Genomic DNA, 25,324 nt, shown 5'->3' on the forward strand with positions numbered 1-25,324 from the left:
ATTTGGCTTGGGCAATTCACATAATACTCTTCACCTCCGTTTCCTCATCTGTCCAATGAGCTGGAGAAGGAAATGGTCAACCACTCCAGCATCTCTGCCAAGGAAACCTCAAATGGGGTCGTGAAGAGTCAGACATGACTAAAATGACTTAACAACAAATTAATACTAATAATTAATACTAATAATACTAATAAGATAATTACGAGTAAGGACACTAATCAATACTGTTGACAATAATTCATTATTACAAGGAAAAACATTGAAAAGTTAGAGACTATTGTGAGGAGGTTAACCAGGACAGGGAAGGGTCTTAAGATTCTTTTTTTTTAAACCCTTTCTTCTGTCTTGGAATCTGTATTGAGTATTAGTTCCAAGGCAGAAGAGTAGTAAGGGGTAGGCAATTAGGTTTAAATGATTTGTGCAGGATCACACAGCTAGGAAGTATCTGAGGTCAGATTTGAACCTGGGGCATCCTGTTTCTAGACCTAATTATCCATTGAGGTAACTAGCTGCCTTTGGCCTTAAGATACTAAGGAAGGAACTAATGGTATATAGTCTACCAGACATGGATGTGTTGCTCTCCTTCTCCCCAACCCAACACAGAATGTTAGCTTCTTGAGGGACTATTTAATTTTTGTCTAAACTTTTTTCTCTGCTTCTGTCATTCCTAACCAAACAATAAGCATTTCTTAAGCACTGATTATTCTTATGCTTGGCAATGGGGACCCAGAGTAAAAAAGGAAATGGCTCCTGTCCTCTTTAGTTTACATTCCATCAGACCCTTACCTCTCTCCAATCTCCTTCCTTTCTTCTCCAATCCCTAATCCTGATCTTTCCTTCATTAGATTACTATTTATGAAGCTTTTACTATATATGGACATTGCCTTAAGCACTAGAGACACAAAAAGAGACAAAAGACAATCCCTGCCCTCAGAGAGCTTGCCATCTAATGATCTCTGCAGTGCCTACCCTGCCATGGCTGACATTGACATTGACACTGACATGGCTGAATTGAACATCCTTTAATAAATCAAGGATTTCTTAAGTACACACTTTATTCTAGCTACTGTGGTGAGCACCCATGATACAAGGACACAAATGGATGTAACCCCGTGTTCTCAAAAGCTCTCCCGGAGCAGCATAAATTCTGGAATAGTTGTAAGTATAGGAAAAAGGATTTGAGAGACAATATGTCTTTTGTCCCAGGACTGGCCCAGCTAAGTTGAAAAAGACTCATCTCTTTGAAGGTGGTAAATATTTCCAGTGTAGAAACTCACATAATCCACCTTCCTGGGTGACTCTGGGCAAGTCAGTCACTTAACCTCCAAGGACTTCAGGTTACTTGTCTATAAATATGAGGGGGTTGGGTAAGATGACCTCTGAACCTCCTTCCAACTCTAGATATTGCATCCTGTGTTCCTACTACATTCGAAGTGATGGAAGAAACTGCCATTGACAAACCATCAGCTCCTTGAGGTACTTCAGGATTATGAAAATTTTAGCTACCCATTTCCTATTTATATCGCCATCCTTTACACTCAATTTGATTGCCTCCCTTCATCTCTCTGACAAGGCGACTGACTCAGGGGAGCTGCCACCGAATTTTTCAGACAGTCCGATGTTCCATCTTTGCACTGGCATGCCAATTATCTCAAGGCAGACTTCAGGGAGGAGGCAGGCAAAGCACTTCCTTGCATCTATAATTAAGGGTCTCAATAATGAATTTTACTCTCTTGAGCTCTGCTACTAGTGAAAAGATTATAAAGTAGGCACTGGAAAACCAAGACCTGCCCCTCCCCAGAAACCTTCCAGAAGGTTTCCATGTGTCCTTGAAACAGTTAGTGCTTCGGTTATACAAACCTAAGCTGGCACCATGTTAGCAGGATTTGGTATTCCCTGGCACTCCATCATCATGCCCTTGTATCCAATTTGTCCATTCCGTTATAGGAACATGTCAGTTTTTTTTCTGTAAAATTAGGGTAGATTGGACTAGATGGCTTCTGTGGTCCCTATCAGTTTTACACTATTGTTTTTGCCTTTGGCTTTTAGAACGCAGTTCCTGGCACATAGTGGGTACTTAATAAATGCTTATTGACTGACTATGAGCCAGTGGAGCTTCTCCTGGTTACATTGTGGGCATTTTAAGGGCAGGAATTGGTTCAGTTCTGCCTTTGAATCCACAGTGCCTAGTCCCTGACCTATTAAACAATATTCATTAATAAATTTATAAATAATGTTATATAGCATATATATATATATAATAAATAAATTTATTAAATAGATGCCTATTGATTGGTTGGTCAATATCAGAGGTTACAGAATATGGAGGAAGTCACTGCACATAGTGGAAACTTAATAAATCCTTTTGGATTAATTAATGTCAGAGGTTCCAGAGTATGGAGGAAGTGATTGCACATAGTAGGTGCTTAATAGATGCTTATCAATTGATTGGTTAATTCCAGAGGTTAAAGAATATGGCTATTTCTAGTTTCTGCACAGATGTTTGTTGACCAATATGTCAACTGAGTTATTGGAAGAACTCTGGCAATGAGGACAACCATTTTAATGCAGAGGATTAGACTCAGCTCCTTGCCCACTGCTAGACAGGCAGGAGAAAAATTGAGCTTAGAAAAGAAGAAAATGCCAAGCAAGAGCTCTAGGTTGATGTAGGCCATTGACTGTTGGCTTTCCAGGGTCCTGTCATTCTTTCTTTGCCTCTGCCCCATTCTGATCCCTTAAAGCTATGCTATGAGGTTCCATTTACAAAACTATTAGGCAGACAGTGAGGGATCAAGTTTCAAAACTTTCTTTTTTAAGGAAGAAACAAAAAAGATGTACTGGGTACAGACAGTGAAGCCAAGAATGTTAAACGATGGCATGTTTGGGGGCATTATTAGAAAACATGAGCCAGACCCTAGGAAAAGAGGCAGAGAGGCTGTGTTTGCCAAGAGGTCTATTCACAAGTTGACTGGGTTCCAATGGCAGCTGCCAACCATCTACCAAGCAGCATTACCAAGCAAATGCTCAATGTTCTTAAGCCTTGAACAAAACAATTTTTATTTTTAAAAGTACAATTATGGGAATAAGATAATAAAAGTTTAAAACTTTTTCAATTTGATTTCAATCAAACTAGCAAGAAACAATCTTATTAAGAACTTATTCTTCCATGTGAACTGGAACGACCTCCAGGAATTGATGCAGAGTGAAAGGAGCAGAACCAGGAGAACATTGTACACAGAGACGGATACACTGTGGCACAATCGAATGTAATGAATTTCTCTATTGGCAGCAATGCAATGATCCAGGACAATTCTGAGGGACTTATGAGAAAGAACACTATCCACATCCAGAGGAAGAACTGTGGGAGTAGAAACACAGAAGAAAAACAACTGCTTGATCACGTGGGTCAAGGAGGATATGATTGGGGATATAGACTCTAAGCAATCACCCTAGTGCTAATATCAATAATATGGAAATAGGTCTTGATCAATGACACATGTAAAGCCCAGTGGAATTGCACATCAGCTACAGGAGAGGGTGAGGGGAGGGAAAGAACATGACTCTTGTAACCATAGAAAAACATTATTAATTAATTATATAAATAGAAAATTCTTAACTAACAAATAAATAAATAAATGAATTCTTCTATCAAAAAAAGAGCTTATTAATCTCCTTTTATATACTAAGCACTGTGCTAGCACTGGAGATACAGTGGAAAAAATGTAAACTAGTTCCTGCCCTCAAGAAGCTTACATTCTATCACTTTCCTCTCTACACTGATTTCCTCTATAGTCCCTAAACTTGATATCAGCAGTGCTTCTCCTCTATGGTCCTTAATCTATGCACTGAGCAGTCCCTCTATTTCAATCAACAAGCATTTATTGACCGCCTACCAGATCCCAGGAGCAATACTAAATATTGGCAATATAAAGACAACAATGAAATAGTGTTGGTGTTGTTTAATTGTGAATGAATTGCTGTGACCTCATTTGGGATTTTCTTGGCAAAGATACTGGAGTGGTTTGCCATTTCTTTCTCCATTTCATTTTAAAGATGAGGAACTGAAGCAAACAGGGTTAAATGACTGACCCAGGATTACACATCAAGTAAATGTCAGAGGCCAGATTTAAACTCAAGATGATGAGTCTTCCTGATTCCAAGCCCAGTGCTCTATTCACTGTGCTATCTTCCAACCAAAAGCTTATAGTCTAATAGAGAAGACAGAAAAAATATAAAGAAGGTATATATGCTATATACACATATACGTTCATATATGTATAAATGTACATACATATACACATACATGCATATGGAATGAAGACGAAATAATTTTAAAAGGGAGGACATGGGCAGATTTGGATCCTAGAGATCCAAAAAACAAAGGCAAGATGAACTAGCTTCACTGACTAGTGTTGATTATGGCAGAATATTTTGCCTATTGAAAGTTTGTTTGTTTTGTTTTGGTCAGGAATTGGGACACTTCAAAATTCCCTCTCTGATGTATGTATATCTCTGATAACTGTGATTTCATCATTAGAGATTCATTCCTTTGGTTTAAAATTATGCTCTATCTTTTTTTTTTTGCAAGTTAATGGTCTTTATTTTTTTATCTGAAAAATTTTATTTAATTAACTTAGAATATTTTTTCATGGTTACATGATTCATGTTCTTTCCCTCTTCTTCTTCCACCCCTCCTCCTGTTGCCGACAAAGAATTCCACTGGGTTTTACATGTGTCATTGATCAAGACCTATTTCCATGTTATTGATATTTGCACTAGAGCGATCGCTTAGATTCTACATTCCCAATAATATCCCCATCGACCCATGTGATCAAGCAGTTGTTTTTCTTTTATGTTTCCACTCCTACAGTTCTTCCTCTGGATATGGATAGTGTTCTTTCTCATCAGTCCCTCAGAATTGTCCCAGATCATTAAATTATGCTCCATCTTGATGAAAAAGAGAATGGATGACTCTGGGAAGTGACAGGATCCCCTTTATTGGAGTTTTCAAGCACAGACTGGAGGAACATTTGTTGGGGGTATTATAGAAGGGATTCTTGGCCTCTGATTGGACTTTGTGGCTTCAGAGGTCCCTTACAATTTCTGAGATTCTGGGTCAACCATCAAATGAGGAACAACTAACAAATTATGACATATGAATGTAATAGAAAAATGTAATGCCATGAGGCATGATGAAAAGAACGGGTTCAGAGAAACCTTGGAAGATGGCTTGAACAGATGCAGAATGAAGTGTTCAAACAAAGCAAACAATTTCTATAATAATAACAATGCTGTAAAAACAAATAACTTACAAATTCTTAAGAATTCTGATTGATACACTGATCAACTACAATTCCAATATGCACACATATACACGTAGGACATAACAAACATGGGAATTAGTTTTACTCAAATATGAGTTTCTATTATAAAGGGTTTTTGTTTGTTTGTTTGTTTTTCCCAACATGAAAGGTCAGGGCAGACGGGAGAGAAAATGATTTTTTAGATTGAATAATAATATAAACAAATGTTTTAAAAGAATTCCTGTAATGACCTGTTCACTGAACCTCATGTCTTCGTGTAAATTGAACTACACTGAAAGATTTCTCCCTAAGTCAGGTCAGTCAATGCACATGGTTACCTGCTCATACTGCAATGCCTTGTGGGAAAGGTTAGCATACTGAAGTCTCAGGCGACTCTTCCCTTGTGCAGCATCCTTCAATTCATGCTCCTAGGAGAGAAGGAAATGGTCCCATGAGACACTTTTTTACAGGTCTTAAGAAGCCAGCTGGGTAAGTGGAGGGAGACTTGATTGGGACCATAATAATGGTTGACATCGACAGTAGGGTACAAATGAACAGCAATCAGAAGGTAATGGATAGAGTAATGCTCTGGGTTTGAATCACACTTCTGACACAACACTAGCAATATGTTGTTGGACAAATTTCTTAGCCTCTCTTGGCTTTACTTTCCTTATTTATAAAATGGAGTCGACAATATCTGTAATTCCTATTCCTTAGAATTATGTATAACTGAAGGAAGGAAAGAATAATATATAGCACCTAAGCTGTGGAGCAGCAAGGTGGCTCAGTTCATAGAGTACTAGACCTGGAGCGAGAAATATTTGCTATCCTGAGTTCAAATCCAGCTTCAATCCCAGGCAAGCCACTTAACTCTGTTTGCCTCAATTTCCTCATCTGTAAAATGAGTTGGAGAAAGAAATGGCAAAGCGCTCCAGCATCTTTGCCAAGAAAACCTCAAATGGGATCATGAAGAGTCAGACATGACTAAAACAAGAATAAGAACTACTATGAAGGTGGTTTTATAAATATTCTCATTTGATTTTTACAAGATCCCTGTGAGGTGAAGTGCTATTATCATCCTCCTTTTACATTGAGGAAATTAAGGCAAACAGAAGTTAAATGACTTGCTCAGAGTCACACAATTCGTAAGTGTATTGGGTCACATTTGAATTTGTCTCCCTGACTCCAGACCTAGTGCTCTATCCACTGTGCCACCACGTTGCCTTAAATGAAATAATGCAAAATACTTTACGAAACTCAAGTCACTATATAAATGTTGTTCTAAATTTGCAAGCATGCATTCCATGTCATCATAGAGCTATTTGCAAGAATTCTATATTGATTCATTTCCCCAAATATTTTGAAAACTACATCAGGACTTTGCTGAGATTAAAGAACTAGTTTCCTGGAAAATCCAGAATTCGAATCTACAACCATTGATTCCAAATTCAGTATCATTACCACAACCCCATGATAATAGGATGAAGACAACTAAATGGCACAGTGGATAGAGGACAGGGTCTGAAGTTAGGAAGACCTGAGTTCAAGTCTAAGCTCAGACACTTACAAGCTGTCAGATCCTGGGCAAATGACTTAACCTTGTTTTGGAGAAGAAAATGGCAGACCACTCCACTATTTGCCAAGAAACCCCCAAGAGGAGTCACAAAGAGTTGGACATGACTGAAGTGACCAAACAATAACAACATGTTGAGAAAATAGCAATCAGTTTTCCAGATCCTAGAGTGCAAGGCAAAGAAGAAAGTTTGTTTCATGGTGTGCCTTCTTGAGAAAGCAAACTCTAGGTAAAATGCTATAGTGGAGCTTTTTAGAAAGCAAGGAACTGGGTGCAGCTGGGTAGCTCAGTGGATTGAGAGCCAGTCCTAGAGACAAGAGGTCCTAGGTTCAAATATGGCCTCAGACACTTCCCAGCTGCGTGACCTTGGGCAAGTCACTTGACCCCCATTGCCTAGCCCTTACCACTCTCTTCTGCCTTGGAGCCAATGCACAGTATTGATTCCAAGATGGAAGGTAAGGGTTTTAAAAAAAAAGAAAGCAAGGAACTATAAACACCAAAACACTTGATAGAATGAAGGGAACCGGAGATGGGGCAGGTGGCCAAAAATGAATTTAGCCTTGGGTCATCCTGCCTCTGTCCCCTGTGACCTGTAAGAGCTTGGATAAGTCACTTAAATTCTCTGACGCTCAGTTTCCTCATCTGTAAATGGGGGTTGGACTAGAAGACCTCTAAGGTGCTTTCTTTCTCTAGATTTTTGATCCTATAATCAGCAGAGTAAGTGGACCAAGACAGTAACAATAACTCACATTTCTAAAAAGATCTGCATTACATTAATTATTAATCAATCAATGAGCATTTATTAATCACCTACAATATGCCAGACAGTCTGCTAAGCACTGGGAATGCATAGAAAGGTAAAAAGACAGTTCCTTCTCTCAATTGTTCATGGCTCATAACATCATGAGTCAGAAAATGCAAACATTTTTACTCCTGTTTTATAGACAAGGAAACTGAGGCTAAGAAAGATCATGTGATTTACTCAAGGTGAGTCAGCCAATAATATGCAGAGAAGGCTGGTCTAGCACAAGGGCTTTTTGCTTCCAATCCTGTGGTCTTGCCATTGTCTCATTGAATAGGCAATGTGGCATAGTGGAGAGAGCCTTTATTGTGGCTTCAGATGAACTGGGTTCTTTCTGCCTCTGACAGTTGGGTGACATTGGCAAGGCCCTTGGTCCTCAGTTTCCTCATCTGTATTTCTTTAATGAATTTTTCTCTAGTGCAAACAATATATGTCTTGTTTCACAAGGTGATAAGCAGGGGAATATGTATTACATAACCATATTACTTGCCTTCTTGGAGAGGGGTAGAAGGGAGAGAGAAAACATGGATTGCAAAAAATCAGAAGATGAATATTAAAAATTATATTGAAATGTAATCTGGAAAAATTAATTTTTTAATGAGGAATTGGATTCGATTGCCTTCTTTCTTCCTCTCTGGAAGTCAGTCTATGATCCTATGAACCTTGCTATTTCACTAGAGGGAACGGCACTAGGGAGTTGTAACCGCCAGGAAATGTGAGCTCTCTGATTGAATGGAAAAGTATTTATTCTGTACTAACTATCTGTTATGTGCCTGGTACTTTGCTAAATGCCAGGGATATAATACAAAATGGAGATAATCCCGGCTCTCAAGAATATTACATTCTCATGGGAGAAGGCCATATACATAAGGATGTTCTGTCCAGGGAAGAAGGGCTTTTCTTAACCCTTAACTTCTGACTTAGAATAAATACTGTGTATTGTTTCTAACACAGAACAGTAAGGATCAAGTGACTTGCCCAGGGTCACAAAGCTAAGAAATATCTAAGGCCAGATTTGAACCCAGTAGGCCTGGCTCTCAATCCACTGAACCACCTAGCTGCCCACAAAGAAGGTTTTTATAAGGAGAATCACAGGGATGTTGAACCATTACAAAGGGCAGCAGACTGGCATGCCCTTTCCAGGTGCCATAGTAATGTTGATTTGATTACTGCACCCAGAACAAAAAGAAGAAAGTGCTTATAGCAAGAGCAAGGGTTTCTAAGTGAGAATAGAGGCATGTTCTGCATGGCAAGTTGGATGGCGAGATGGTCAAGGTAGGTAGGCTGTTCACTCTTCCTTTTCAAAGAGGACCAATGACATCCTGAGGGTGATGTCTTCACTTGCACATTAGTTGGGTTTAAGTGAGGCAGAATTGCACAAGTTATCAGTGTCCATCTCTCTTCCTGAGTCATCAAAACCCAATAGTAGGGCCAGCTGGGTGGCTCAGTGGATTGAGCGTCAGATCTAGAGACAGGAGGTTCTGGGTTCAAATCTGATCCAGACACTTCCTAGCTGTGTGACCCTGGGCAAGTCCCTTCACCCCCATTGCCTAGCCCTTACTGCTCTTCTGACGTAGAACCAATACCCAGTATTGATTCTAAGATGGAAGGTAAGAGTTTATTAAAAAAAAAAAAAGCCCAATGGTAGGACAGAAGTCAAGATGACTGGCACTAGCTGGGATGACTCTGGCATCTTTGATATCTGATCACGCTCAAAGGGCTTCACAGAGCTTGTTTTGGTCATCTTCATTGATTCCATCTACTTATTCCACCAGGGAAGTCTGCATGTGCTTAGGGAGCTTTGGGAGAAATCCCTCTTAACTAATAGATGAGGCTGAGACTTGCCAGTTACCTCCAATCTGGTTGAGCCTGTCTACAGAGACAGTTTTACTGGGGTCTGGTTGCCATCCATGCTACCACTTCTGGAAGTCACGAGTGAGAGCTGGAGGTCAGGTGGACACCAAAGGTGGATGAGGAGCCCTAAAATGGGCTTTGCAAGCCTCACATCAGAAGGCCAGTCCTCCCCGAATACTCCATCCATTCCTTGGTATGGAGCCTGGGGAGGTCTGGGGCTGCTTAGGAAGAGTAGGGAAGGTAAGTCTGCCCTCTCTATCAATAAGGACAGCTCCGATCCACTCAGGGAGGGAGTGTAGAGACTCATCAAGAGACTCATTTCTATTCCTTAGGGATGACTTGGAATGGTGGATTGCCAAGATTCAATCATTTATAATAGTATTGTAACAAAAGGATAGGGATAAAGGCTGGATTGGGTGTTTACTTATTTGTGGGAATGTACCCTAATAGAATGTAAGCTGGTTGAGGAAAGAGACTGTCTAAAGAGGGGAAACAAGAAAAAGGGGGATGGAGAAAAGGAAAAATCAGGAAGATGAGGCAAAGGAGGGAAGAGTGAAGTCGGGAGAAGTAGAAGAGGGAGCAGAGCAAGAGGAAGAAGAGGGAAGGAAGGGAGGAGAGAAGAAGAAAGGAAGAGGATGAAAGGGGAAAGAAGAGAATGGAAGAATAGTGGACAGAGAAGAAAGGATGGGAGAGAGAAAAAGAGGCATGAGAGGAAGAAAAGGAGAGGAAGGTCAAGGGGGGAGAAAATGAATGGAAGGGGGTAGGGTAAGAGAAAGAAAGAGACAGAGGAGGGAAGAAGGATGGAGAGGAAAAAAGAAAAAAGAGAAAAGGGGAAAGGGAAAAAGGGAAAGAAAGAAGACAGGGAAAGGAAGAGGGAATTCTCAGATCTAATAAAACCTAAAATATCTGCCTGAATAACAGTTTTTTTTTTTTAATTTTGGTCTTGAGTCTGCTGGGCTCCCTGTTTGCTATCAATTCTATAAAATGCAAATCCACGCCATCTATTCCTCACTATTCTTTCTTATCCCTTTGGGGTCCCCTGTTGGTGGGAATATTACTTGCTCTTGACTGTATTTGAATGCCTTCTAATTAAGACTGACTCTACATCCATATCCCAGAGCAGCTGAGACAATGATTCAGAACAGGTCAGTGCCATGGTGACAAAGGAGAAATCTCAATGCCCCTACTGAAAAAATGAAGGGAGGGGAAAGAAAACCAGACCCACAGAGACCAGCTCTTCTTCTCAACATCAATGCTTTTCTTCTCTAAGAAACCATTCTCATACTTTGAAATGAAACACCCAGGAAGATTTTGGCTTACTGGCTTTTAAATCTAAGGTCTGATTAGGCCTGTTTGCCTCAGTTTCCTCATCTGTAAAGTGGTCTGGAGGTTTCACTAGCTGTGTGACACTGGGCAAATATTGTCACCTTTTCTGTGTCAGTTTCCTCACCTATAAAATGAGCTGGAGAAGGAAATGGCAAATGGGGTCCTGAAGAGACAGACAAGAGTCAGAAATTACTGAGCAACAACAATAACAACAAAATGAAGTTAGGGCCCATTCTAAGCACGTGAATAAATATGGAACTGACTATGTGTTATAGCAAGATGCCTCATGTTCCCATTAGTAAAATAACTATTTTGGCCTAGGGTATTATGTCTCCAGAAGTTGTCTATGTCACTTGAGATGGGCTCGCTAAAGCTAAAATAGTCACAAAAGTGATCACAGGATTTATAAGAAATGGAAGCTCAGATTGTGGCAAGGGACTTGGCCAAGGTGACCTAGCAAATAAGTGAAAGAGCTGTAATTTTAATCCAGGACCCTTTACTCCAAATCCAATGTCCTTTTCCGATTCAAAGATGAGTAGGTGCCAGTTACTTTCCCAAATTCTGAGGTGAAAGGGTGGGAAAAGAGGAGGATCTGTTTCATGGTGGGCTTTCTTGGGGGAGTTAGTGAATAGAATGGTACAGTGGGGTTTTCTAAGATGGACTTGGGGTGCCAAATATTTACTATAACAAAAGGATTTAGGATATGGGATAGGTGGGCAAAAATTAATTTTGCTGTGGGCCATCCTGCCTCTCTGCCTCTTGTGACCTGTATGAGCTTGGGCAAGCCACTTAAATTCTCTGGGCCTCAGTTTCCCCATCTATAAAATGAGAGAGCTGGATTTGAAGACCTTTGTGGCCCCTCCCATCTTTAAATCTAAGGGAAATTCAAGGGAGGTGGGCAGGTAGTTTGGCCAAGATACCAATCCACATTTATATAGTTCAAGGAAAATCTACAAAGTGCTTGTTATTGAACTTGCCATTCTGTTGTTTTTCAGTTGTGTCCAGTTCTTCTTGACCTCATTTGGGGTTTTCTTGGCAAAGATGCTGGAGTGGTTAGCAATTTCCTTCTTAAGGTCATTTGACAAGTGAGGAAACTGAGGCAAGCAGGGTTAATTTGAACTCAGGTCTTCAAGCCCAACACTCTATCCAAGGTGCAACTAGCAGCCCAACTACAATACTTACTAGCACCATGTTATACAAGTACCATTGCTAAGGTTACATAGCTACAGGGGCAGAATTCAAATTTAGTTCTTCATTGACTCAGACTTTTGAAGAAAAATTTCTATTGATTTCTTTAATTAATTTCCCAATATACCACAGAACTCTCCTTTTGTATCAGTCAAGGCATTGAGTATTCAAAGACAAAAAAAGAGCTATTTTTTTTCTTGTACTTCGAAAAAGAGAAGTCAAACTAACCAACAAGAGCAGCCATGAAGTACTTTGTGCCTTTATTTAGAGGTGTTCTGGAGCCAACTCATACATACTGGCTTTCAAAAGCCCATTGTTAAAATTTTCAGTGTGAGGATTTAAACCTTGGAAAATGGCAAATGCTACAAATTGGGGTTCAACTGATTATTTCATTGATTATCTAGACTTAAGAAAGTAAGGGAGAGAAGGCCAATAATGCAAGTAAAAACTTAAAAGTATGTCATATTTCTAGAGAGCTGGCTGTTAAACATTTACCAGCACATGTCCACTTCTGTTCTCCTCCCCTCACTCTACGCCAAGTCTATGGTTCTATATTTAGCATCCTGCCAACGTCACCCAGAAACTCAAGTACAAGAACAAGGACTGTTCATTGACCTAATGTTTGGTGGGATGTTCCTGTGTTAGGAGAAAGCAAGGACATGATGTACAGAGACCCAGTACTGTCAGGGAGAAAGGCAGTACATGTACAAGGCTGGGACTTATACTCCAAGTAGAGTAGCCATTTTGTTGTTCAGTCTTTTTCAGGCATGTCTGATGCTTCTTGTCCCCATTTAGGTTTTCTTGGCAAAGATACTAGAGTGCTTTGCCATCTCCTTCTCTAGTTCATGTTACAGATGAAGAAACTGAGGCAAATGGCATTAAGTGACTTTCTGAGGGTCATACAGCTAGTAAATGTCAGGTGCCAGATTTAAACTCAGGAAGGAGAATCTTGAAAGGAGCAGAACCTGGAGGACCTTATACATAGAGATGGATACACTGTGGCACAATTGAATGTAATGGACTTCTGTACTACCAGCAATTCAATGATCCAGGACAATTCTGAGGCACTTATGAGAAAGATGCTATCCACATCCAGAGGAAGAACTGTGGGAGCGGAAACACAGAAGAAAAACAACTGCTTGATCACATGGGTTGAGGGGATATTGCTGGGGTCATAGACTCTAAACAATCACCCTAGTGTAAATATTAATAATATGGAAATAGTTCTTGATCAATGACACATGTAAAACCCAGTGGAATTGCTCGTTGGCTACAGGAGGGGGTGAGAGGAGGGGAGGGAAAGAACATGAATCATGTAACCATGGAAAAATATTCTAAGTAAATCAACAAAGGAAAATTTAAAAATCTTAAATATTTTTAAAATGAAGAGGAGTCTTCCTGATTCCAAGCCCAGTACTCTAACCATTGTACAACCTGGTAGCCACCATGCTGCTTTTTAAGCCTCTGCTATGTGCCAGGTACTATCTTACAAAAATCAGATAGTCTTACAGCCTTGAGGAGCTTATCTTCTATTAGGAGAATGCTATGTGTTCGCAAGTAAGTGAACAAAACAAGTACAAAATGACTAGGATAGGGGTGGGAAGAGGAAACAGATTCTTAAAAACTGGGGCGATCCAGAAAGGCCTCCTGAAGGAAGCACTTGAGATGATCCTTGAGGGGCTTGTAGAGGGGGAAAATTGAGGGCTTTGGGTTGAAATAAGTGGCAATTGAGGTCTCTTCTAACTGAAATTCTGTGATTCTGAATATAAGAAACTGGGTAAAAGCCAATCCATTTAAGGCCAGGGAATGATGGGTTTAGCTTATTACTGTCATTCACCTAGGCAACAGAGAACACTGTCGCTTCATGGGTCACTGAAGCAGTTCTGTGAAGGTCTCTTAAAAGACTAGAACCACAAGATGAAAAATGTGCTTTGGAGAAAATGGGGGATTTGAAATTAGAAAATAGAATGGACTAGAGAATTAGAGGATCAGAATTTGGGAGTCGGAAGAGTTTGAGAGACCATAGAGCCTCATTTTACAGATGAAGAAACAGAGGCATTTGACAAATTGATTCTGAAGAGTGACAGATGGGAAGACAATGGGAAGGAGACCAGGCTCCAAGTTTTCACTGCTAGCATACTGTTCACTAAAAGAATAAATGATGGGAATTGCAAAATATCTTGGTTGGCTGACATCTTTATTTGTTCCATTGTGAACCAGTTTCCATAAAGAATGTTACAAATAGTGTACTATTTGATTGTCACAAAAACTCTGGGAAGTAGGTGCTTTTATTATTACAGATTGGGAAACTGAGGCTCAGCAGGGTCAAGAGGAATCACTCAGCTCAGAGGGGTGGAGGGCAGGTTCAAACTCAGGTCACTTAGAGTAACCAAATCTAGCATGTAGTATGGTGCCTGGTATGTAGTAGGCATATAATAAAAGCTTGTTGACTAAGAGGTCATCCTGATCCCAAGTCCAGTAACATATGTTTACTTCAGTTTCCTCAACTGTAAAATGGGGATAATTATAGCATCTCTATCTCAGAGTTATTGTAAAGATCAAGTGAAATAATATTTGTAAAGCACTTAGCACAGTCTTGGCACATAGTAGGAGCTATATAAATGTGATGATGAAGATGGTAATAATGATGATGTCAGGGACAGTCGCAGTATTGTCTTCATATGTCTGGAACATGCCAAATACTTGATGATGGCTTGTTGGTTGATCTGATGATGCTGATGCTATAAACACAAACCCACATGGGGATACAATCAAAACAGAAAGTGTAGGCACTAAATTGTAGAGGGAAGGTCCATTCACCTATGGAGCGCGCATAGTTCTCTGGAGAATTTTGGTTTTCAAGGTACAATCCTCACAATGACTCTATGATGTAGAGGGTACATGTATTATCATTCATATTTTACATCTGGGGACACTGTCATTCATAGAGGCATAGAAACCAACCCTTGCTCACCCTAGCAAACAAGTATCAAAGTTAGTACATGAATAGAAGGCTTTTGAGTGTTGTTCCCATAGTATCTGGCTTCCTCTTAGGACACCAAGGGAAACCATTTCTCCCAATGTGCTGCACTCTGTTTTGAAGCTGTTTACTGCTTTAGTTATTCCCATATTAGGAGAATGAATGAAGAAACAAGCTCTAAACCAGTCATTATATGCCAAACTTAGAGCTGGAGATGTAAAATTAAAGTGAAAATAGTCCCTCAAGGAGCTTACATTCTAATAGAAAGAAATCAGTCAACTAGCACTTACAGCATATTACCTACTATGTGCCAAGGCTTAAGCCTTTGGAAATAATACAAAAAGGGCACTGATAGTAAGGAATATTTTGATTTAGAAAGTTATAGAAATAGTGAATGGAACCATAGGGGAAGAGACCAATACACCCTTTGCAGGAGTAATGGAAGAGTTGATTTGACCATGGTTCCAGAATCAGAAAGAAGGTACAGTGATGGCTCAGTAGCTGTTGAAAGAGTCTGTGGAATGAAGAAAAGCTGGTATATCTTAGAATATATTTCCAAGGAAAGCAAAGAAAACAGTGAGTGCTAGAATTTGTGCAAAGGTCAGAAGAATAATGAATATTCAGTCTCCAGAGATAAAGCTAAGGGCTTATGATACTGAACTGTCTTAAAGTTTATAAAAAGTTAGTTATTTCAAGAATGTGAGAATAAGAAAGATCAAACTGAAATTGGGAGTGGAGTCCTTTAAATGAGGTTATAAGAATAACTTGTGGTCAGTTCTAATTTCATGGAATTGTAGAACTATCAGTTTAGAACTGGCAAGGATCTTACAAATCATCTAATCCAACTCTCTCCTTTAAAAAAATTTAATTTGTTTATTTGTTAAATCAAAATATCCAGGTAACTCCTTCCCTTTTTCCTGTCCCCAAATAGAGAAAATATCATTTGATAAAAAATATGTATTTATCAAGTTATGTCTTACTTATTTCTATTTGTCAGCTCTTTCTCAGGATATGGATATATACATATCATTCTTCAAAGAATATTTCTGTTGCCATATACAATGTTCTCTTGGTTTTGCTTATTTTGCTCTTTGTAATTACATGGTCTTTCCATTCCCCCTTCCCCCAATTAACCTGTTTGTCATTTAGAAGAGGATATTCAAGACCAAAAAGAGGAAGTGATTTACCCAAGGCTATATGGATAGTAAGGAACTGAGTCAGGATTGAAAAGGATCAGTAACTCCTTAGCATTAATGGCTACTGACGGAGCCAAGAATTGTTTATGAAGTTCATTGCAAGGTCCAAAACTAAAACAGATGCCAGAGAGAGAGAGAAAATGAAGAAGGTATAATTGATAGAGAAGGAGAGAAGAAAAGAGAGACAAAGATGAAGAGATAGACAGAAACAGAGATAGAAAGATAGAAATAGAAATTATTCCTTTACTTATGCTATTTCCTCAACTTTGAATGTCCTACCTACCAGCTCTATCAAATGTCACCTCCTCCTTTCTAGAAAGAGCATGGCATAATGGAAGGAGCTATGGATTTGAAGTTAAAAGACTAGAGTTTGAATCTGAACTCTGTTGTCTACTGTCTATGTGACTGGAGACAATTTCTTTTTTAAAAAATCCTTACTTTCTATCTTAGTAACAAATCTCCAAGAAGGAAGTTGACTTCAAGAAGAAGCTTGGCTCAAGGAAGAAAGCCAGCCTCAGGAGTTACCTTCAGCTCAAGTCATCATCTTGACCTGCCTCTTAGAATGAACTTGGGTGAGTGAATAGCTGGCTTTCTCTTCCTGTCTTCTGGAGAGAGTTTAATTCCAGTCGAAGGTCAACAAGTTCTGGCTGAGTCGAACACCCGAGCAATATTTAGTTAGACAGGCAAATGTCTTCTCTACCCTTTTATGTTTTTCTCTACTTTTACTCTTTCCACCTCACCCAGACCCCAGACAAAAAAAGAAAGTGGAATAAAACCACCAAAAGGATGGCTCACATGTCCCAAAATCAAGCCTCCAGGAAGAAAGGGAGAAAGGTGGCTATTGAAAACTTTTATGGTGGGAGTACCCAAGGAAAAGAAGAGAATGAGGATGAAATCCAAAAAAAAAAAAAATCAGAACAGGCCTCCCAAAAAGGAAACTATCAAAAAGCTCTGGAAGATCTCAAACTGGAGCTTACCCAAAAGATGGAAACCTTCTGGAAAGAAAAATGGGAGAAAGAGATCAGCAGTGTGATAGATACGACTGCACAATTGGAGAAAGAGCGGGAAGCATCCAATAGAAGGGCAGACAAAGCTGAAAAGCAAAACCAGTCCCTAACGACCAGAATTAAGCATCTCGAAGAAGTGAGATCATAAAACAGCAAGAATCAATAAAGCAAAGCCAAAAAATTAATGAATTAGAAGAAAACACGAAATATCTCACTGAAAAGGTCACAGACTTAGAAAACGGAGGAAGGAGAGACAACCTCCGAATTATCGGTCTCCCAGAAAAACCAGAGATAAACAATAATCTCGATATTATTCTACAGCAGATTATTGAAGAAAATTGCCCACACATACTGGAGCAAGGGGGCAAAATAGAAATAGAAAGGGTTCATAGAACACCCTCTGTACTAAATCCCCAAAAGACAACCCCCAGGAATGTAATTGCCAAATTCAAGAGCTACCAAGAAAAGGAGAAAATCCTACAAGAAGCCAAGAAGAGGAGCTTCAGATATAGGGGGGCTCCCATAAGGATCACTCAGGACTTAGCGGCTAACACAGTAAGAGACCTAAGACCTAAGAGACACTAAGTTGTGAATGGATCCAACCATTCTGGAGGGCAATTTTGAACTATGCCCAAAGGGTGATAAAAGACTGTCTGTTCTTTGATCCAGCCATAGCACTGCTGGGTTTGTACCCCAAAGAGATCATAGGGAAAAAGACTTGTACAAGAATATTCATAGCTGCATTCTTTGTGGTGGCCAAAAATTGGAAAACGAGGGGATGCCCATCAATTGGGGAATGGCTGAACAAATTGTGGTATATGTTGGTGATGGAATACTATTGTGCTAAAAGGAATAATAAAGTAGAGGAATTCCATGGAGACTGGAACAACCTCCAGGAAGTGATGCAGAGCGAAAGGAGCAGAACCAGGAAAACATTATACACAGAGACTGATACACTGTGGTACAAGAGAACGTAATGGACTTCTCCATTGGTGTCAATGCAATGTCCCTGAACAATCTGCAGGGATCTAAAAAATACTGTCCACAAGCAGAGGATAAACTGTGGGAGTAAAAACACCGATGAAAAGCAACTGCTTGACTACAGGGGTGGAGGTGATAGGACTGAGGAGAGACTCTAAATGAACACTCTAATGCAAATACCAACAACATGGAAATGGGTTAGAAACAGGAACACATGTGATAACCAGTGGAATCGTGCACCGGCGATGGGAGAGGGAAGGGGGGGGGGGAAGAAAATGATTTTTGTTTCCAGTGAATAATGTTTGGAAATGACCAAATAAAATAATGTTTAAAAAATAAATTAAAAAAATTCCCAGGTATCTTCCTTTTTCCATTCCTTCCCCACACTAGAGAAGACATCATTTGACAAAAAAATATGTGTCTATAAAACAACATCGCTTGCTTCTATTTATCAGTTCTTTCTCTGGAAGTGGGTGCACACAAGTTATTCTTCAAACAATATTTCCATTGCTGTATATAATGCTCTCTTGGTATTGCTTGTATTATTTTCCCAGCATGAATTGCAAAGCTGAGTAGAAAGTGCCTTCACACTGCCTGCCCTGAGGCATGTGAGCTTGCCTCAGGCACCAAAATTTCTAGTTACAACTCTGTCAACAACCCTTTGAGGTAGCTCAGTTAAGTATTTCATCCCCTTTTACAAGTGTTTCTGGGCCTTCATGTGTAAAATGAAGACATTGGACTAGACTGTGTTGGAAAATGTTTCTCAAAGGATGCTACAAAGAACACTGAAATAGCTTCAATTTTCAGAAACAAACTTTGTATTGTTTGTTAATAGGCATTAAAAATAATTTTAGGGGCCAGCTACATGGCTCAGTGGATTGAGAGTCAGGCCCAAAGATGGAATGTCCTGGGTTCAAATTTGACCCCAGATAGTTCGTAGCTTAAGTATGACCCTGGACAAATCACTTAACCCCCATTGCCTAACCTTTACCACTCTTCTACCTTAGAACGAATACCCAATATTGATTCTTAGATGGAAGGAAAGGGTTTTTAAAAATAATAATAATAATAATATTTTTAGAGGACTTTGCCATAAGGGTTCTGCCAAAGTTTTAGTTAAATACCAGAGTTCTGTCATTATAGAAAAGTTTAAGAATCACCAGGTTAAGCTTCCCCCTAATGCTAAAGCCTATGACCTAGCTTCCTCTCTGTTCTAGGATAGAGACTTTGTCTTTAAATTTATATTTATATCATGCCTTACTCAATGTTTTCTGGAAATAGAAAGCAATTCAAGGGGATTCTATGGTATAGTGAAAAGAAAGCTGGGACTAGAGTCAAGAAGATCTGATTTCAAATTTCATCTCAGTTACATACTAGGTCTATGATCCTATAAAAACCCTTTCATGTTTCTAGGTCTCAGTTTCCCCATCTGTAAAATGAAAGGGTTGAACTCAGTGGCCTGTGAGCTTCTTTTCAACTCTAGATTTTACACCTGTAATCCCTAACTGATGACCCGGAAGGGATGGCCTGAAAACAGTAGGTTGTAAAAGGTCTTGTCTGAGCATGACTCCTCTCCAATGACCTCAGGTCCTTCAAGTATTGCAACCAAGGTCACATTCTGGTGGTATTGAGGTTGGGGTTAGTGTCCCTAACTTAGAAATAAGGATTATTTCTAAGAAGTAATAAGGATTAACTGACTCTGGAAGTAATTCCTCCTTTGTTATTGTTCAGCTGTTTTAGTTGCATCCAACTTTTTGTGACCCCATTTGGGGTTTTCTTGGCCAACACTCTAGAATGCTTTGCCATTTCCTTCTCCTGTTCATTATACAAATGAGGAAACCAAGGCAAATAGAGTTAAGTGACTTGCCCAGCATCACACACACAGAAAATATTTGAGGCCAGATTTGAACTCAAGGTCTTTCTGACTCCAGGCTAAATACTCTATCCTCTGAGTCACCTAGTTGTTTTAATTTCTCATTGCCTTTAGGATAGAGCTACAAATTTCTTAGCCTGTCACTTAACACCCTCCACAATCCAATTCTACTATAAGTTTCTAACATTATTCCATATTGCTTACTTCCCATCACAAACTTATGTTCTATCTAGGGAAGATAATTAGCTTCCCCCTGCCCAAATTCAGTAATGCTGCTTCATGCCAAGAGCATTCCCAAAGGCTATCTATCCCTCCTACCTGAAATTCATTCCTCTTAATATCCTCTACAGAAATATCCTCTATAAAAAATATTCTACAAATATAGTGACTAGATTAAGTCACCCAGTTCAATCTGACTCATTTAACAATTCAAATGGGGGCATAGAAAAGTTAAATGTTTGGTTAGGGCAGTGAAGGTGAACCTATGGCACGGGTAGCAAAAATGGCATGCAGAGCAATCTATGTGGGCATGCAGTTATCCCCCTGTCTCCCCAAGAGTTCATTACTAGAAAGGTGAAGTACTTGGAAACAGCTGCTCCCCTCCCCCTCTCCACAATGCCTGATATTTTTTCACATCAAGTCCCCTTCTGTCCTGCAGTCCAATGAGAGTGCACAACAAGTAAGGTGGGAGGTTCACAGGCAGCAGACCTGGAGGGGAGTGCTGTGTTCGGACTGTTTGCCTCCCCCTCTTCACCTGCACTGAGGACATTTCTTTCATCACGTGGCTCTCCACCCAGCAGCCCAATAGGGGTGCTTCCTCTCTCCCCTGGCTGGGGTAAGGGGTGGGGGACAAGTTGAAGAGGGGGAAGGACTAGGCACTCAGTCTCAAAAATGTTCTCTATCACTGGTTTAGAGAAACATAACTAGTAAATATCAGTCAGGATTTGAACCCAGATCCTCCTGATTCCAAATCCAGCATTAGATCCACTAGCTACACAGTCTTTCATGGATCCTTAAGGAACTGAAAATTCCACTGCAAAGAGACAATATTCAGAGGATGTGTCCAACACTGTTCTCTCAAAGGCTTCCTCAAGGAACTCCACCCTAGTAAAAGCCTGGCATCTTCTGCTAAACACTGAACTCTCTCTCATATCAAAGGCAGCAGGAAGCAATTAAGAGAACTATATTACAGGGGAGTCCAGTCCTTGAGGAGTTTTTTTTTTCTTTTTATTGAGTGGCTTCATAATGAATTGGTAGACCAAACAAGACTCCCCTGGGAAAGCCTGAATGGGCAAAGAGTTTTCCAGGGAGTCTGTTGACCAAGGCTTTCAGGAAGCTGCTTACTGCTAACACCTTGGTTCCTTGGGTAACTCCAAAAAGCACCTTTGGAGCTACAGAATTTCCCTTACATGTATACATATAATGATCATGGTCACTTACATTTCTAGAGCACTTTAAAGGAAGAGTCCACTCTTAATAATTCTAGGAAGGAGACAGTGTAACCATTAAAGGATACTGACTTTAATTTGCTTACAATTGCAGTCATTTATTAAGCATCTACTATCTGTCAGGCACCATAATAAGTGCCAGGGAGATGGAGACAAAGTAAAATAATCCTTGCCCTCAAGGAGCTTTCATTCTAGTATGTTTCCAATTAGAATGGAAATTCCTTGAGAACAAGGACTTTCTTTTCTGTTTGTATTCCTAGAACTCAGGAGGAAACTTGGTATATCATAAGTGCTTAATAATCAATAAATTCATACTTATTAAGTAACTACTTTATGCCAGCCCCTCTGTGCTAAGGACAGGATGCTCATTCATTCATTCTAGAATAATCCATTTGATCTGAAGACAGAATTAAACGCAGGCCCTTTAATCCCAAGCAGACCAGAATTGGAGTTTTCCTCAATTTCCAAGTTACATTTTTCTTGTGTTTCATTAAGGCACCTTGACAATGTTGCCTAGTTATCGTAAACATAACGAACCAGCAAAGTGTGTCAGTAGCTTGTGCTTCAGAGGAGTGATTGACTGTGGTGTTTGTGTGTTTGGCTAACAGTGGGTGTGGGGCATTTAAGTGTACCTCTGCTAAGAGGGAAAAGGGAAAATGGGTGATGATCTTTAGATTTTAATTTTGTGAATGTAATATTTTTAGGGTAATAATCTGGGAGGATTAATGTGAGACATGTTTGTGTTAACCCTGTAAGTATTTGCTCTTATATTATTTTTCCTGTACTCAGGAAGAGAACAATTCTGTTAGTAAGGGAAGTTAGAGTGAGAAATCACATAAAGGGGTTTCAGTGGGTGCCTCATCTTTTCTGAAGGCTGCTCTACAGAAGGAAGATCTGAGTTCAAATTCAGCCTCAGATACTTATTAGCTATGTTACCCTGACCAAGTCATTTAATGTCTATTTGCCTTAGTTTCCTCATCTGTAAAATGGTATTTACCACCACCCAGAATTGTTTTGAGGTTCAAATAAGATAGTATTTGAAAAACTTTTATAGTAGTTTAATAGGTGTTTCCCTTCTTTCTTTCTCTGAAAATTCCTTTTTTTCCTCATTGGAGTAATGACCATCTATCTGTCAGCTATGATGAATAGGGGATACTTGTATACCAACAGGTTAGATGAGATAGCCACTGAGATCCCTTCTAACTCTAAGCTACTGCAAGGGTAGTCCAACCCCCTCATTTTACATGTGGTAGAAATGATCTTCGCCCTTGCTATTTACAAAGCCCAGAGAGGGGGAGTAATTTGGGATCACAGAGCTAGTAAGTAGCAGTGCTGGAATTCAAGCCCAAGCCTTTTCCCTCTAGATTTAATATTCTTTCCACTTGGGAATTCTGTTTCCTTCTCACCCTGAGCTGGAAACTGAATGCATATATGCTCTCTCCACTGAGCCCCCTCATTACGCTCCCCTTTCCATAATACAGACTCTGCCTCTTGGTTATGCTACTGAACAGCTGTGGATATAATAAGCAAATGTATTTTTAAAAGTAGCAAAATAGATTTTACAGGATTAGTATCAATTTGGGAGTGAGTCAGGAGTATTACTAATCAGCTGCTGGGCAACGCCAACAGAGCCAGCTTGAGCTCAGATTGGCAAGATAGAGCCCACTCAGCAGAGGACCAGTGTTGTGGGCACAGAGACCATTTAACAAATGGCCAGCAAACACAGAACCTGGAAAGAAGTGTTCATTATGCAGCTCTCTGGCCCCACTGGGCAAGGGGGAGGAAGAGAGCATTCACAGAGTTACAGAATCTCAGGGCTGAAGGGAGACCAAAGGGTGATCATAGCTTTCAGTCTAAGCATAGCTTAGAGGTCAGTGAGCCCAACACCATTATTTTCCACAGGAGGAAACTGAGGCTCAACCAACCCAAGGACATATGGGCTGGTAATGCCATGCAGGATTTATACCAATGTTGTCTTGAATTCAAGACCAAAATACAATCACTATACATAAACTGTTTCACTGTAGTCATCTAATAGCATATCTAACTGAATAAAAACCCCCTCTATACCCTCTTTATAAACCCTCTATATAAACACCCTCATACCTGCTCATCCAACTTTTGCCTTATGACCTCTAGTGATAGACAATTCACTCCATCTCAAGGCAGCCCATTCCAATTTGGGATAGCTCTCACAAGTTTGCCCTTTAATGAAGCCTTCACTTATGTCATTACAATTTCTATCTATTGCTCTTATTCTTGATTTCTGGGATCAATAAAAACGAGTAAGATATCATACGTAAAATTCTTTGTAAAGCACTACACAAACATGAACTATTGTCATCATTGTCATCATCAAAAATTCATTAAATGCCTACTATGTGCCAAAAGGGAAAAAAAGATCCCTTCCCTCAAGAAACTTACATTCTAATGGAAAGAACACACATGTGTAATAACAAAAATGGAGACTGTAACTGACTATGACACAACTGAACACTGTAACTGATGATATCACACAACTGAATAGTGAAACTGACAATAACACAAATGAACACTCTAACATTCAGAACTGAACCCTGTGACTAACAATAACACAATATAACAATGATAATGACAACACTGAATACTCTAACAGTTCAGGACTGAACACTGTAACTGACAACACAAATATAACAAAAATAGCTGAAAATAACAAAATTGAATATTCTAACAATAACAAAAACCAAATAATGTAATTAACAATAACACTGTAACTGACAATAATATAACATTGAATGTTCTAACAATAATAGAACAAAATAATGTCATTAACAATAAAAAATACTGTAACTGCAAATAATATAACACTGAGTGTTCTAACAATAACAAAATCAAATACTATAGCTGAAAATAACAAAAGTAAATATTATAACTAACACTGAAGCATTGTCTCAAAGAAAACTTGAGAAAGCAGCTCCTTTGCAGAAGTAGAAACTATGGGTGTAGACTATTGCACAATGTTCCAGTGCTTAGCACAGTGTCCAGCATATAGTAAATGCTTAATCAAAGGTTGTTGACTTGAGTTGTTGGTTTTAGTTGATATTTTGGTTAGTTACACTCTGCTTCCCTTTTCTCTTCTCTCTTACCTATTTTTTGGTTACCTGAATAACTAATTTTGCCAGAGGGAAGAGAAGGTGATATGTAGCTAGCTAGCTAGCTAGATTTAAATGAAGATGCCATAAAATTAGATATTAAGAATAATAACAACAAATTATTCTATGAGATTCTTGGAAAATTGAATCTGTAAGCATCTTTTTTCTATATTCTAGCATTTGTGGTGAGACCCATGTTTCCCCTAGAAAGAGATAAAGGCAAGAAGAGGTATGTATCGCTCTGCTCTCTATTCCTCTGTTCAAATCCCTTCGATGGAGACTTTCAGGTTCTTTCTCCTGGGTCAGACCCCAAAATAAATGAGAAATTGATGAACAAGTGTACCATTGAGCATGCTGGTGACCTCTCCTGTTGAAATCCATTTTCCTTATTTTTAGCAAAGGCAATTGTATAAAAGCAGCCACTAAAAATAATCCATCTACTCTCCAGTTGTTATCAAAAATTAAAAAAAAATGAGGCCTAGCAGAGAAACAGAGATAAAAGCTTCCAGCTCACTAGAGACTAGAATAGTATCATGGTTGAGGAGTTGAAAATCATACTATAATAATCCATCCTTGTTAACATAATGGAACCAACATAAGGTGAGAAGCCAGGGACATTCAGAGTTTCCTAAGGAAGTTTCTGGAGAAGAAAATGTGCTCAG

At 39.4% G+C, this 25,324-nt stretch overlaps 1 protein-coding gene across 4 annotated transcripts in view; it reads right to left on the reverse strand.

The window, feature by feature from the left end:
* The window catches only part of RIMBP2 (RIMS binding protein 2), a 576,724-nt gene that overhangs the window by 190,962 nt on the left and 360,438 nt on the right, over nucleotides 1–25,324 (reverse strand). For all 4 annotated transcript variants that reach the window (XM_056821917.1, XM_056821914.1, XM_056821916.1 and 1 more), the window contains one exon: nucleotides 5,642–5,731. In XM_056821917.1, the coding sequence (XP_056677895.1) occupies nucleotides 5,642–5,731 (90 nt within the window). The remainder of the gene's footprint in view (nucleotides 1–5,641; nucleotides 5,732–25,324) is intronic.

This window comes from Monodelphis domestica, chromosome 3 (assembly GCF_027887165.1).
Source record: "Monodelphis domestica isolate mMonDom1 chromosome 3, mMonDom1.pri, whole genome shotgun sequence".
Taxonomy (NCBI): domain Eukaryota; kingdom Metazoa; phylum Chordata; class Mammalia; order Didelphimorphia; family Didelphidae; genus Monodelphis; species Monodelphis domestica.